At 43.7% G+C, this 16,793-nt stretch overlaps 1 protein-coding gene across 1 annotated transcript in view; it reads right to left on the bottom strand.

Annotated features, from left to right (window-relative positions):
- The window catches only part of SCCPDH (saccharopine dehydrogenase (putative)), a 131,646-nt gene that overhangs the window by 54,321 nt on the left and 60,532 nt on the right, over positions 1-16,793 (bottom strand). The window contains exon 7 of the mRNA XM_044290352.1: positions 1,118-1,235. Coding sequence (XP_044146287.1) covers positions 1,118-1,235 — 118 coding nt within the window. The remainder of the gene's footprint in view (positions 1-1,117; positions 1,236-16,793) is intronic.

The raw sequence follows: 16,793 nt of genomic DNA, 5'->3' as shown, positions 1-16,793 counted from the left end.
TTTTTTTTTTTGCGGACCATATGCAGAACCATTCATTTCATTGTGTCCGAAAAAAAAAAAAAAAAAAGTTACTCCATGTGCATTCAGTTTCCATATTATGTCCTATTATTGTCCGCATTATGGACAAGGATAGTACTGTTCTATTAGGGGCCAGCTGTTCCGTTCCCCAAAATACAGAATGCACAGACGTTATCTGTATTTTTTGCAGATCTGTTTTTTGCGGACCGCAAAAAACATATGGTTGTGTCCATGAACCCTTATAGCCATGGATCCATGTTCTTCTGCTTCTCCTTTAGGCAGAGTTTTTTTTTTTTTTTTTTTTTCATTCTTCTCTTGTACATTTTTTTCATCTCCCTACTGTTTATATTGGGTGATCCTCCAGACAGAATTAAATGTTATATCACCTAAAAATTTATGTATATGATAAAATGGCAGCCTATCTGAACTAATCAGCCACCCATCACCAGAAACGTTGGTCCAGACCAGAGAAGACTTCTTCCTTATTCTCTTATATAAGGTCATTGGTGACCAGAGTAGATATTGTGTCTCCAATGTTCTTTACCTAAGGGTTTTTGGACATTACTCTGGGAGTTACCTCAGCGATACCAAAGTTATATTCTTTAAATGACAATGTCTGCCTGCTGCCTCCCCTATCCATCAGATTTTCTTTGGAAATAATCTACATCCTTGAAAGGACAATTAACCAATTAAATTCTATTATACCATAGAAGGGGTCCTCTCTTTTTTGTAAGGCCTGATCTGCCCATTCAGCTTCCATGCCATGGGGCAGAGAAGGCCAAGTGTCTCAAGTGCTATTCTGCAAAGTTTACCCTCCATTTTTAGTTTTTGCTATCCACATCCCATTTTGTGCTGCAATTTTGCTTTCTTCAAGTCCAAAGGTAGCACATACATGCTAATTCTTAATTTAGTATTCTAGGTGGGCTGGTCCTAGCGTGGAGACTAGGGGACAAAATATCCTGCTCTGTGCTGCCTTAGGACTTAAGGAAAGCAAAATTACAGGTAATACAGGTAAGAAAGTTTTTCTTTCTACGTCCATACAGAAATTGATCCAACCTTTTGCATGAATACAGACAACACTGCCACACTTTAAACTCACAGGAGTCTCCTTCAGATTCTCATGGAGATAACGTTGGGTCCTCTTGACGACAGAAGGATCTGCCCCAAGAAAAGGAATGGCATACTGCTGTATCTCATTACTGAAAAATACTGCACCCCTGCAAAAGAGAAATCAGTGTAATCCAAATGTTTCTTTAATGTTTAAATAGTCATGTCTCCTGACATGACTATTTTAGCAAATACGTATATTCTTCATGAAATAAACAATCCTGGGGCACTTCTTACATTTCCACATTGTGCCTTTCCAATGATGGCTGATAGTATCAAACTGTTTGGGGACAAACCTATTTGACCAGAGGATTGGTTATAACCAGTTGTTAATGTTTTCATACAGTTCTAGGGGATATAATATAGGACCAATACGAGTTATTTAAACAGTTGATTGAGAAGATTGATATATAGTTTTGTGGGAAAAGATTCAGTAAAACTTGTAATTTATACATTTATATCTTTGCAGTTTTTCACAGGGCTGCCAAACAATCGGTACAGGAGGGAGGAGTTACCAGTGACTGACAACGATCTCTTTATGCACACACAATGCTATCAGTCACTGATATCCTGACCCTCCTGTACCGAAAGGAATAAATGGACAAATTACAGGTGTTACTGAAACTTTTCCCACAAAAATATATATCAATCGGCTCAGCTTCGCCAGCTCTATAACGTTGTACTATCAGATTGCATTTTGTGGCAACAGATCCTCTTTAACCCTTAGGATACTGGAGTTTTTTTTAGTTTTCGTGTTTTCATTTTTCTTCCCAATCTACCTCGAGTCATAACTTTATTTTTCTGTCACATAGCTGTATGAGGGCTTATTTTTTTGCGGGACAAGTTGTACTTTCTAATGCCACCATTTAATATGGCATACAATGTAGTGGGAAGCGGTGGGCAGGTCCAAATGGGGTGGAATGTGAAAAAAAAGAAAAAAAACATTTTACAGGTTTTGTTCCCATGGTGTTCCATTTGCTGCAAAACTGACCTGTGCCCTTTATTCTCTGGGTCAGTAAGATTACATCAATACCGCATATGTTTAGGTTTTTATGTCATGTAAGTAGTATAAAACAAAAATAAAAAAAATGTACTGGTAAATTTTCTTTTTTTACATGACCATATTCTGACCCCCATAACTTTTTTTTTTTTTTTTTTTTGCGGTTGTAGTTTTTATCGATACCATTTTGGAGGGTGTGTGACTTTTTGATCACATTTTATTAAATTTTATTGGTTAAGAGAAGCAATGAAAAAAATTGAAAATTGAGGCCTCTTTTGTTACACCATTCGCCGTATTGGAAAAATATTTTTATATTTTAATAGCATGGGTGTTTTTGGTAATAATGATACCCATGATGTTTATATTTTTGGTTATTTATGTATTTTTTTTTCCCTTTTAAAATGATTTTGAAGCTCGTATGAGAGCAGGCGGCAAGTGACAGGTTCCTGCCCGCAAGTCGGGTTAGTTCTCTCGCGATTCTGGACCCATGTGAGGTGTGCCCAGCCGGGGGCAGATAGGGTCTGTGTGATTACAAGTTCTGCAGTGAGACAGGTTGTGGGAATAGATACTGTGTACTAGGATATACCAGGCTTACTGCGGTGGAAAGTTAGGGAAGTATCCAGGGGCCATTATCAGATAAGTATATAAGGTTATAAATAAGCACCGACATATCTATTCTTGTTGCTCAGCTCTGCTGGTAAGGCCAGCTGAATCTGGCGGCAAACAGATCGATTTGTAATAGTAAGGGGAGTTACTATGATGAGGTTCATGACAAACAGCTAGTGACACCAATTTTAGTCTCAGATACTTGTCCTGTAAATTTACTAGGAGCAGACGTCCTCAGCTACACAGGCAGTTATTCAGTATGGCTCAGATGCACAGATTACAGTCACTAGCCCACTTAGCAATGCTATTGTAAACACTGTGCGCAGTTCTTTATGGTGGTCTAACCCATAATAATAAACCTGGTCAATAATGACGTACTAACTACAGTACCTTCCTCATTATGGGCAGCTGACAAAACAGAGTGACCTCTGTAAAAATAAGGGCTGCCAGGGAGTGCTAAGAAGCCAAATCTGAAGCAATACCCACTCAGTCTGCCTCAAATGCAAAGTTTAGACATTCAGATTTAGCAGTACTTGGGAGGGGCAGAGACAACCTGTGACTTATAGGATGGTTCGTGACCTTAGGGCTATAGGGCTATAAATGACATCACAGAAGCTGACACAGAAACTGCATTGTTAACTGGATGAGGAGAGTCAGATGCTTTTTTGCCTAATCCAGATTCTGAGTTTTTTTGTAGATGGTTCCAGATACCACCATGAGAGGTGTACAAGACTGGATATGCAATTACTACCCTGACAGAGGTGATAAAGAAATAACCACTCCCATCCTCTGTGTCAGCACAAAAGGAGGAGTTGAAGGCTCTCGCTGAGGCATGTAACCTGGCAAAAGGTTCTGTAAAGCAAGTGCTGGAGAGGCCGAGGTCACAAATCTGTGTCATCCAAACTAAGTACAGTCCAGGGGGAAATGATCAAAGTTGCTGAAACCAGATGATGTGACCCTTAGACCCCCAGAGTTTGGCGCCACATATCAAAACTATTACTACTTCAGTATTATACAGGATCTACATAACCTATCTATGGAATGTCTGATCTGCATAAGTTCCAAGCAATCAGCGGTAGCCATTTGTCTTACTTGGTTGATTTGCCTTGTGGAGTTCTTTGGGTTGCTCTTTATCATGAGGGAAACCAAACAATATGCATGATTATTGTATGCCTGGTGACACTACCTGGTTTCTAGGAATAATAAATTGCATATCTTAATTATTTTTGCATTAGATAGGATATCAGCCTTTTCTTTTTTTGTCAGGCAAACCTATTTGCATATATTTGGCTTTCTGGGGAAAATATTCAAATTAGCTTTTCTTCCAAAGCAGAAAATAAAGCCAATATTTGATTTGTATGCCAATATGTGATTTGCATATACTCTTCCTAGAAACCAAGAGTAGTGTTGCCTGGCAAACAATACTCATGTTTATTATTTTTTTTGTCTCCAAAGAGTACCCCACAAGGCAAGTCCACCAAGTAAGACAAGTCTCTCTCAAGACATTCTGGTTCTCTTGTCTTTCTAGAAAGAGAACTAGTTGCATGTTTCATTGAGATAGTTGTATGCTTTGTAGGATGTTGCAATTCTCTGATCTCACTTTTAGTTAAAAGTTACTTTGGAGTGTCTTTGCCTGAAGTTGATCCAAAGTAACATAGTACATAAGGCCGAAAAAGACATTTGTCCATCCAGTTCGGCCTGTTATCCTGCAAGTTGATCCAGAGGAAGGCAAAAAACAAAAAAACAAAAAAAACACCTGTGAGGTAGAAGCCAATTTTCCCGACTCCAATCAGGCAACCAGAATAACTCCCTGGATCAATGACCCCTCTCTAGTAGCTATAGCCTGTAATATTATTATGCTCCAGAAATACATCCAGGCCCCTCTTGAATTCCTTTATTGTACTATCACCACCTCCTCAGGCAGAGAGTTCCATAGTCTCACTGCTCTTACCGTAAAAAATCCTCTTCTATGTTTGTGTACAAACCTTCTTTCCTCTAAACGCAGAGGATGTCCCCTTGTCGCAGTCACAGTCCTGGGGATAAACAGATGATGGGATAGATCTCTGTACTGACCCCTGATATATTTATACATAGTAATTGGATCTCCCCTCAGTCGTCTTTTTTGTAAAGTGAATAATCCTAATTTTGATAATCTTTCAGGGCACTGTAGTTGCCCCATTCCAGTTATTACTTTAGTTGCCCTTCTCTGGACCCTCTCCAGCATTGCTATGTCTGCCTTGTTCACTGGAGACCAGAACTGTACACAGTACTCCTTGTGTGGTCTGACTAATGATTTGTAAAGTGGCAGGACTATGTTCTCATCACGGGCATCTATGCCCCTTTTGATGCAGCCCATTATCTTACTGGCATTGGCAGCAGCTGCCCGACACTGGTTTTTGCAGCTTAGTTTGCTGTTTATTAAAATTCCTAGATCCTTTTCCATGTCAGTGTTACCGAGTGTTTTACCATTTAGTATGTACGGGTGACTTGCATTATTCCTTCCCATGTGCATAACTTTACATTCGTCAGTGTTAAATCTCATCTGCCACTTATCTGCCCAAGCCTGCAATCTATCCAGATCCCTCTGTAGTAGTATACTACATCTGCAAAAATTTATATTTTACTATGCAAGCCTTCTACAAGATCATTAATAAATATATTGGAGAATAGGGCCCAATACTGACCCCTGAGGTACTCCACTAGTGACAGTGACCCAATCCGAGTACGTACCGTTAATAACCACCCTCTGTTTTCTATAATTGAGCCAGTTACTTACCCACTTAGACGTTTTCTCCCAGTCCGAGCATTCTCATTTTATATACTAACCTTTTATGTGGTACAGTGCCAAACGCTTTGGAGAAGTCCAGATACACGACATCCAATGATTCGCCGCTGTCAAGTCTAGAACTTACCTCCTCATAGAAACTGATTAAATTAGTTTGACATGACCGATCCCTCATGAAGCCATGCCGATATGGCGCTATTTGCTTATTTCCGTTAAGATGCTCTAACATAGCATCCCTCAAACAGTTTACCCACAACAGATGTTTAACTTACTGGCCTATAGTTTCCAGGCTCTGTTTTTGGACCCTTTTTGAATATTGGCACCACATTTGCCATGCACCAAGCCTGTGGGACAGTCCCCGTCAGTATAGAATCTGCAAATATCATAAATAAGGGTCTGGCTATGACATTACTTAATTCCCTTAGGATACGGGGGTGTAGGCCATCCGGTCCTGGCGATTTGTCCATTTTAATCTTTTTAAGTCGCTGTTGTACTTCTTCCTGGGTCAGACAGGACACTTTAATGGGGAATTTATTTCAATATTCAGCATTTCATCTGACAGTTTATTTTCCTCAGTGAATACATTGGAGAAAAAAAAATATTTAACAGCTTTGCTTTCTCCTCGTCGCTCACTGCGACTCCCCCCTCATTACTCTTTAACCGCCTAATGCAGGATCGCGGTACGCGGTATGCAGGATCGCGGTGAGCGCTGCTCACAGTCACGCATATACGCGTCATCTCGCGAGACGCGAGCTGACGTGCTTAGCCGGCCAGCAAAAGTTAGAGGGGGGGAGGGGTGTCACGTCACCAGCCTGCCAGCCAATGATCGTTGCTGGCAGGCTGGCGATTTTTAAAATCTCAAAATCAGAAGCCAGTTAACACATCATATTAGAAAATATGATGTGTTAAATGGCTTCCCTGCTCCTCTGCTGGTCCTTTTCGTCGGTTGGTCTCAGCAGAGGAGCAGACATCACAGTGAGTAGCACCAAACACTATACTTAGCCCCAGATCACACCCCTGCACCCCAATTAACCCCTTGATCACCCCTTCTTGCCCCTGTCAATCACTAGTGAAAGTCAAAAAAGTGATCAGTGTAAACTGTCACATTTTTTTTTTCCACTGGTATTGACGGTTATGTTTTAGGGATAGTTTAGGCCCCTTGGTTAGGTAGTTTAGCGATCGTTTAGCGTCCAGCCCACCGCACCGCAGTCACTGATTAGCGTATCGCTAATCAGCATTTGTACTTTATAGTATCTGTAAGTGATCAAAACTGATCACAGTCAGATCTATAATAGTATTAGTGTCACCTTAGTTTGCCCTTCACCCAAAACGCAGTGTTTGCCCAATCAGGCCTGATCGGTCGCCCACACATGCGTTCACCCACGCCCGCCCCGCCGCAGTGACAAAAAAACATTTTTTTTTTAATCACTGCACATTCACTTTACAAGCCCTCCGGTACTTTGCTAGCCTCCCATTTGTAAGACAGGCTTGCTTTTTTTCTTGGGTAGTCTCAGGGAATACCCCTAAATTTAGTTGCCCAAATGTCAAACAGGGGGTATTCTACTGAAGAGGCCTACAGGCTTCTGACCCAGTCGGATGAGGAATGGGAACCCTCATCTGACGAATCTAGCGGGTCAGAATATGAACCTGTAGAAAGCAGTGGCAGTCTGACTCAAAGTTCGGACGAGGAGGTTGAGGTCCCCGATACCACCAGGCGTACCCGGCCCCGTGTTGCTAGACCACAGGTTGCGCAGGATCCACTTCAAGGGCAGCAGCGCAGCCCTCCCTGGACCTTGTACCAGAACTGCCGTACAACATGGTGAAGTGGCGAGCACCAGAAGGGCAGTTGAAGCTGGTACGGTGGCACATGCATTAGTTACCCCGTCGCAGCCACCGCACAGACAGGCCTGTAGACCCCCTAGAATCCCTGAGGTGCTGGCAAACCCTGATTGGCAGCCCCCAACTTCAGCCACACCATTAGTTCCCCCTTTCACCGCCCAGTCTTGAGTTCGGGTTGAGACAGCTCAGATCGGTTCGGCCCTGGGATTTTTTTTAGCTGTTCTTGACTGCGGAGCTCTTGGACTTAGTTGTGGCAGAAACAAATCGGTATGCCACACAATTTATAACCGCCAACCCGGGAAGCTTTTATGCCCAGCCTTTCCGGTGGAAACCAGTCCAAGTTTCCGAATAAATTTTTTTTATGGGCCTTCTCCTCAACATGGGTCTAACCAAAAAGCATGAATTGCGGTCAAATTGGTCCACGAACCCAATTCATCACATGCCCATGTTCTCTGCTGCCATATCCAGGGCACGATTTGAGGCCATCCTGCGTTTCCTGCACTTTAGTGATAACACCACCTCCCGTCCCAGAGGCCACCCAGCTTTTGACCGGCTCCACAAAATTCGGCCCCTCATAGACCACTTCCACCAGAAATTTGCAGATTTGTATACCCCTGAGCAAAACATCTGCGTAGACGAGTCCCTAATACATTTTACCGGGTGCCTTGGCTTCAAACAATACATCCCAAGGAAGCTCGCCCGGTATGGGGTCAAATTGTATAAGCTCTGTGAAAGGGCCACAGGCTATACCCACAAATTTCGGATCTATGAGGGAAAAGATCAGACCCTGGAGCCGGTCGGTTGCCCTGACTACCTGGGGAGCAGTGGGAAGACAGTTTGGGACTTGGTGTCACCCTTATTTGGCAAGGGGTACCATCTTTATGTGGACAATTTCTACACAAGTGTGGCCCTCTTCAGGCATTTGTTTCTAGAACAGATTGGCTGCTGTGGCACCGCGCAAACTAGTCGCATGGGCTTCCCCCAACGGCTCGTTACCACCCGTCTTGCAAAGGGGGAGAGGGCTGCCTTGTGTAACGAAGAACTGCTTGCGGTGAAATGGAGAGACAAGCGTGACGCTTACATGCTCTCCTCCATTCACGCAGACACGACAATCCAAATTGAGCGAGCAACCAGAGTCATTGAAAAGCCCCTCTGTGTCCACGACTATAATTTGCTCATGGGAGGGGTGGACTTCAATGACCAGATGTTGTCTCCGCATTTAGTTTCCTGACGCACCAGACGCTGGTATAAGAAGGTGTCTGTATATTTAATTTAATTGGCTCTGTATAATAGTTTTGTTCTCTACAGTAAGGCTGGGAGAACACTATCCTTCCTCAAATTTCAGGAAGAGATCATCGAGAACCTCCTGTACCCAGGAGGTTCCGTGGCCCCATTCACCAGTGTAGTTAGCTGTCTACACGAGCGACATTTCCCCAGTGTCGTTCCTGGTACCTCAACCCAACCGTCACCCCGAAAAAGATGTAGTGTTTGTAGCAGGAGTGGAATAAGGCGTGACTCCCGCTATTTCTGTCCTGACTGCCCTGACCACTCTGCCCTATGCTTTGGAGAGTGTTTCTGGAAGTACCACACACGTACACTTAGAATAGGGATCATATGTCACCAGGACAGGCACACAGGGCTATTAGGGCACATTCACACACAGAGCTGCTGCAAACTTCTCCTTTCACCTGGGACAAAGTGCATAATGCACTTCAGCACATCTTTGGGCGATTTGCGCTTTGAACATTGTCCCATGGGGAAGGAGAGGTTTGTCCTATAAAAGGTAAAAAAAACAAAACAAAAACACCAGTAAGCAAAAAAAGTTAACGTTCAGTTTCAAAAGTTAAATAAAGTTTATATGTTCTGTACTAAAGTTATTATAAAGTTAATAAAATTTATTGCGTTGCGGCCTGTTTTTTTTCTTTTGTTTTTTTCTTTTTTTACCTTCCAGGTGGACCAACTGATCGACTAGCTGCAGCACTGATGTGCATTCTGACAGAAGTATTGCGCTGCTGTCAGATTACACACAAGTCAGTGTATGCGGCGCTGCAAGACGAGATTTCTCCTCTGCAGTAAAAGATACGTTTGCCGAGGCATATGAGCTGAGGAGGTGGCGGTGTTCATATGCTTTGGCAAACACTTTGTATATATAAAAAAAAATATATAAAAATCCCGGCAATGATTTATTCATCCACATCGATTGATGCGAATGGAGAAATAGTGTTTGCTAGGGCATACGAGCTAAGTGGGTATGGATGTTGGGCGGAGCTCCTATGTCCTGGCAGACGCCTTTCCCCTCTTTTTTTTTTTTGGCAGAGAGTTTTTCATCCACATTGATCGATGCGAATGAAGAAATCTGTGCCGTTCATTTTTTCTTTCAGCCCAGAGGCTGAACAGAAAGAAAACAAACAAACAAACAAAATCTCATTACTCGTATGCTCAATATAAGGAGAATAGCAGAAACTCCTAATGCTGGCCATACATGTAATGATTGCGGAGACCCTCAAATGCCAGGGCAGTACAAACACCCCACCCCAAGGTATTCACTGAGGGGCATATTGAGTCCATGAAAGATTGAAATTTTGGTCTCAAGTTAGTGGAAAGGGAGATTTTGTGAGAAAAAACTACAAATAATCAATTTCCGCTAACTTGTGCCCCCAAATTTTTTTTTCTATGAACTCGGCATGCCCCTCATTGAATACATTGGTGTGTCTTCTTTCCAAAATGGGGTCACATGTGGGGTATTTATACTGCCCTGGCTTTTTAGGGGCCCTAAAGCGTGAGAAGAAGTCTGGGATCCAAATGTCTAAAAATGCCCTCCTAAAAGGAATTTGGGCACCTTTGCGCCCCTAGGCTGCAAAAAAAGTGTCACACATGTGGTATTGCCGTACTGAGGAGAAGTTGGGGAATGTGTTTTGGGGTGTCATTTTACATATACCCATGCTGGGTGAGAGAAATATCTTGGCAAAAGACAACTTTTACCATTATTTTATACAAAGTTGGCATTTGACCAAGATATTTCTCTCACCCAGCATGGGTATATGTAAAAATACACCCCAAAACACATTCCCCAACTTCTCCCGAGTACGGCGATACCACATGTGTTACACTTTTTTGCACCCTAGGTGGGCAAATGGGCACCTTTCTGATTTCACAGGCCATTATTTTTTATTTATTTTTATTTATTTTTTTACACATTTTGATTTCAAACTACTTCTCACGCATTTGGGCCCCTAAAATGCCAGGGCAGTATAACTACCCCACAAGTGACCCCATTTTGGAAAGAAGACACCCCAAGGTATTTCATGATGGCATAGTGAGTTCATGGAAGTTTTTTTTTTTTTATAAAGATAGTGAGCAGGCACTCTATTTATGGGTTCATGGAAAGGCAATTTTAGTCATTAAAAATAACATGGATATGTAAGACAATAGATAGCAACAATATAACGACAATTAAGAACAATGTGACAATGATAAATAATATAACAAATGATAATATAGCAGCAATTCACCAGTTGATAATATATAGCAGCAATTGAGAAATGGTAGCAGTAGCAATAGTATATCACAAATAGTCCATAGCAAAATTGTTAGCAGCAGTTGGTAATAATATGCAGCAAAAGACTTTCTTATAGGATTAGATTTGTGGCAATTATTCCATGTGTATGCGCCACTATTCCTATGGACACAATGTGTGACAGCTCAGAAAGTCAAAGCTGCTTCAAAAAGTGGAAATTCAAATTTTTGTACCATAGTTTGTAAACGCTATAACTTTTACCCAAACATTTTTTTTTATCAAAGACATGTAGAACAATAAATTTAGCGAAAAATTTATATATGGATGTCGTTTTTTTCCCCAAATTTTACAACTGAAAGTAAAAAATGTCATTTTCTTTGCAAAAAATATTGTTACATTTTGATTATACATTTCCTTATAGTTTTTCAGTGCTTCCGTGCTACCCTCGTGTTTTAGTGTTTTATATGCTTTCTTTTTCTCATTTATTGCTTTCTTTACAGTTCTGTTTATCCACATTGGTTTGCTTTTAAAGATATCCCATTTTGTGGCTGTATTTTTATTTGTGAGGACTTTATCCCATTTAGTTAGGCCTATGGTCTCTCTTAGTTGGCTAAATTTAGCTTTTTTGAAGTTTGGCATTTTTGTTCCTCCCTGTAGAAACGCTCTTTTGAATGATAATTGGAAGGTTATTACTTTATGGTCACTATTTCACAGGTGTCCCCCAACCTGCACGTCAAAGTAGTGAAATAAAGTCGCTGAAGGTGTTGTCGGTCTTTGCTATACTGATGATGTATCTTTAGGTGAATAGGAAGGAGCTATAATTATACTTACTTGCACAAAAAGTAGGTAAACAGCAAGAACACAGCAGCAATGAGCGCAGCATTATTTTCACACAGTGGATTGGCAGAGAGGCTTTCCTGCCTTTTAAACAGACTATTGTAGCAAAGCTAGAAAATTAGCTAAGGCTACTTTCACACTAGCGTTTTTTGCTGGATCCGGCAGGGTTCAGCAAAAACGCTTGTGTTACTGATAATACAACCATCTGCATCTGTTATGAATGGATCCAGTTGTATTATCTTTAACATACCCAAAACGGATCAGTCATGAACTCCTTTGAAAGTCAATGGGGAAGATGGATCCGTTTTCTATTGTGTCAAAGAAAACTGATCTATCCCCATTGACTTGCATTGTGGATCATGACGGATCAGTTTTGCTCCGCATCCCAGGATAGAAAGCAAACTGTAGCAAGCGGCGGTTTGCTCTCCGGTATGAGAACAGAATGTATTTTGGAGCATTCCCTTCTGTTCAGTTACATTTTGTCCCCATTGACAATTAATGGGGACAAAACAGAGGCTCGTCCTCAACACCGGATGTTTTTACCCGCGCACGGGGAGAAGCTGCAGCGCCGATGCAGGGAGTGGGGAGCCAGGTAAGTAAATTCAATGTGAAAGGCCCGGGCATATGGGGTGCATTTTATAGTCTTGGATAACTCCTATAATCAGAGAAAAACAGATGAGAACAACATTTTTATTTGCAAGGCCTCAGGGGGGACCTCTGGGTAAGTACTATTCCTAATATGGAGATTATATATGTGCATTAGGGTGCTGAACATTGCTGATTATGACACGTAGTGGGGAGACTTGTATTCATTGAGTTACCTTCTGGCACTTGCACTTTATATTATATTGATTGTGGATTTATATGTGAGCAATCCTGTATGAAGTTATAATAACTTTTCATTGTTCTGCTCATCAACAGAAATAAATAGCAGTGGTGTGAATGTGCACTAAGAGGTAGGTATTTATGCAGGGGAACCATTATTTGTCTTAAAACAGGCAATTATAGTGAAGTGATAAAGTACAGTCCAATGCAGTGGTTCCCTGTATTTTATCACGTCAGACAGGTTAGTCATAAAAGTGATGGCTCCCTTGACAGAATGAGTAGGCCGCAATAGCCCTCTGGTTATAGGTGGCATACAGCTGCACATAGATTCATGGGAGCTACAGGCATTTTTGAGACCTGTGTGAAGTTGTCACCCCATGTTCTTACATTTCAAAAATAAATACACCATTCGTTTGTGCAGCGTTTGTGCCGGTTCGGTTCCTGAGATATTGCGCGTTAGATTTTTATGAAGCCCCACCCATTTTCCACCCCATGTTCTTAAATTTCAAAAAGAAATACACCATTCGTTTGTGCTGGTTTGTGCCACAAAAATGAACGTTTGTGCCGCTTTGGTTCCCGAGATATTGGGCGCTTGATTTGCTGAAACCCCGCCCATTTTCCACCCCATGTTTTTTAATTTCAAAAATAAATACACCATTCGTTTGTGCTGGTTTGTGCTACAAAAATGAATGGATGGTTTCCGAGATATTGCGTGCTTGATTTGAGGAAACCCCTCCCACTTTCCACACCATGTTTTTAACCCTGACTCTAGACCCCCCCCCCCAGGTGCTGCAGCTTGCCCCCCTCCCGCCCCCCTTCCCCCAACTTTTTTTGGGGCACAAGCATATTATTTTATTTTTTTCTGCATACGCTGACTGTGGCCGGGACTCTTAGCGTCCGGGCACTGTTAGCGCATCGCACACCCCACCGCTGATCAACTTCGAACGGTTGATCAGCGAGTTTGAATTTTTTGTCCCTTTTTTTAAAAAAAATTTTGTCTGTTAGATTTAGGGTAAGTCTGTTAGGTTTAGGGTAAGTTTGCGAACACCCGTCCCCCCACACACACGCACACTAAATAAAGTTTATCACGCACACACACTCCCCTATGGCCCGCCGGATGTTCTCGGCTGAGGCGGCATATGCCCAGCTTGCCTCCGAGTCCGAGAGCCCCAGTGAGGACGAGGATGACCCCACTTTCCTTTTGTCATCCGCGTCCTCATCATCTAGCGAGGATTATGAGACCCCAAGGCTGCGGAGACGCCGCCAGGCAGAGCAAGGGGACCGCCTTGCTAGGGACCCTGTGGCCCACACTAGTACGAGAAGCTCTGGGGCTCGTACTAGTTTTCCAGCCCACCAGTTAAGTCCACCGGAGCCCCCTACCGGTAAACTTGTCTGGTATACCCCAGAGCGTTTTGAGCCCGTGATTCCTAATTTTATAGGTCAATCAGGAATCCAGATTTCCATAGTGGCCTTCACTGAATACGACTACTTTTGTCTTTTTCAGCGATCCCTTTGTGAATCTGATGTTGGAGCAGACGAACCTGTACGCCCCACAGTTCATTGCTCAAAATCTGGGCTCCTTTTTGGCTAAGCCCGGTGGCTGGACTCCGGTCTGTGCAACCAAGATGAGGACGTTTTGGGGCCTCGTGCGGCATATGGGCCTAGTCAAGAAACCTAGTGTCAGGCATTACTGGAATGGGGACGTCATCTACCAGACCCCACTTTACAATTATGCAGATAATGCAGCAGGTCCCCCCCCCAAGGTGATCCTGCCTATGACCGCCTGTACAAAATCAGGCCGGTCATCGATCACTTTGGGGCCAAATTTGTGCAGGTCTATGTACCTGGAAGGAAAGTCGCAGTTGATGAGTAACATAGTAACATAGTACATAAGGCCGAAAAAAGACATTTGTCCATCCAGTTCGACCTGTCATCCTGCAAGTCTCTCATTGCTTTCAAGGGGAGATTCATTATCCACCAGCATGTTCCCTCTAAGCGGGGAAGGTATGGCGTGAAGCTGTACAAACTTTGCGAGAGTACCGCAGGGTGCACTTACAAGTTTTGTGTGTACGAGGGGCGAGATTCCCGAATTCAACCCCCAGAATGTCCCCCCACTCTGGGTATTAGCGGGAAACTTGGGTGGGACCTTATGCACCCACTGCTATATAAGGGTTACCACCTTTACATGGATAACTCTTATACTAGTATCCCCTTGTTCCAGTCCCTCGCCACCAGATCCACGTCCGCTTGTGGGACCGTGCGGAAAAATCAACGCAGCCTCCCTGCCCACCCCTTCCAGGTACCTATCCCTAGGGGTGCGACCCGTGCACTTACCAGTGGAAACCTGTTGCTGGTCAGATATAAGGACAAGAGGGATGTCCTTGTACTGTCCACAATTCACGGTAACGACATCCCCCTTGTCCCTGTGCGAGGTACCACGGCAACGGTCCTCAAGCCCGATTGTATCGTCGACTACAATCGGTATATGGGAGGAGTTGATGTAACACCATGCGCAAAACCCGGGCATAGTATAAAAAAGTTGCGGTCTGCTTGTTGCAGGTTGCCTTGTACAACTCTTTTGTGCTGTTCCGGAGTGTTGGCAACACAGGGACATTCCTTCAGGTCTATGATTTTTTATTTTTTTTTGTCTCAAGTCTGAGAACCATAGTTTTTTTTATCCGATTGTCAGTGGCTAAATTGGGGAAGGGTAACATAAATTTAGTACTCCATGGAAGTGTGGTACTCCCTGAAGCAACCAATAATGCAGAGGCCCAGATGATCTGGCACGTGTCACACTGAGTAGTGGTGTCCTTCCGTATCCCCCTCCTGTGACACACACTGCACATTTTTTGGGTCCGTCCCTTCTTTCGAGTATGTGGGACCACACCTGGAAAGTGTTGGCCAGGGACGATCTGGGCGCCTCCAGTTACCGAGGTACTCCGGCCTGCTCTTTCCCGGTCAGAAAAGATCAGGTACTTGAGGACTGCCTCATAGAACTGAAGGAATGTCCCTGTGTTGCCAGCGCTCCGGGACAGCACAAAAGCGTTGTTCATGGCAACCTGCACCAAGTAGACCGCAACTTTTTTGTACCATGCTCGGGTTTTGCGCATGGCTTTATATGTCTTGAGGACTCGATCAGATAGATCAACTCCTCCAATATTCAAATTGCAGTCGACGATGCAATCAGGCTTGAAGACCGTTGCCGCGGTACCTCGCACAGGGACAGGGGTAATGCTGTTACCGTGAATTGTGGACAGTACAAGGACATCCCTCTTGTCCTTATATCTGACCAGCAACAGGTTTCCACTGGTAAGGGCACGGGTCGCACCCCTGGGTATAGGTACCTGGAGGGGGTAGGTAGGGAGGCGCTGTTGATTTTTCCGCACGGTCCCACAAGCGGACGTGGATCTGGTGGCGAGGGACTGGAACAAGGGGATACTAGTATAAAAGTTATCCACATACAGGTGGTAACCCTTATCTAGCAGTGGGTACATAAGGTCCCACACAAGTTTCCCGCTAACACCAAGAGCGGGGGGGACATTCTGAGCGTTGAATACGGGAATCTCGCCCCTCATACACACGAAACATGTACTGTAAGTGTACCCTGAGGTACTCTCACAAAGTTTGTACAGCTTCACGCCATCCCTCCCCCGCTTAGAGGGAACATACTGGCGGAAAATGAGTCTCCCCTTGAAAGCAATGAGAGACTCATCAACCGCGACCTCTCTTCCAGATACATAGGCCTGCACAAATTTGGCCCCAAAGTGATCGATGACCGGCCTGATTTTGTACAGGCGGTCATAGGCAGGATCACCTTAGGAGGGGGGGGGGGGGGGGGGGGGGGCATGCTGCATTATCTGCTTATTGCAGGCATTTTTGGATGGCCTCAAACCGGGTACGTTTCATGGCCGTACTGTAAAGTGGGGTCTGGTAGAGGACGTCCCCACTCCAGTAATGCCTGACACTAGGTTTCTTGACTAGACCCATATGCAGCACGAGGCCCCAAAATGTCCTCATCTCGGCTGCACTGACCGGAGTCAAGCCACCGGGCCTAGCTAAAAAGGAGCCCAGATTTTGAGCAATGAACTGTGGGGCGTACACCTGCTCCAACATCAGATTCACAAAGGGGTCACTGAAAAAAAGACAAAAGTAGTCGTATTCAGTGAAGCCCACTGTGGAAATCTGGATTCCTGGTTGGCCTACAAAATCAGGAATCACGGACTCGTATCGCTCTGGGCTACACCAGACAAGTTCACCGG

Source organism: Bufo gargarizans, chromosome 4, assembly GCF_014858855.1.
Source record: "Bufo gargarizans isolate SCDJY-AF-19 chromosome 4, ASM1485885v1, whole genome shotgun sequence".
Lineage (NCBI taxonomy): Eukaryota > Metazoa > Chordata > Amphibia > Anura > Bufonidae > Bufo > Bufo gargarizans.
The sequence above is the reverse complement of the archived record's forward strand: the minus strand, read 5'-3'. Positions and strand labels throughout refer to the sequence as shown.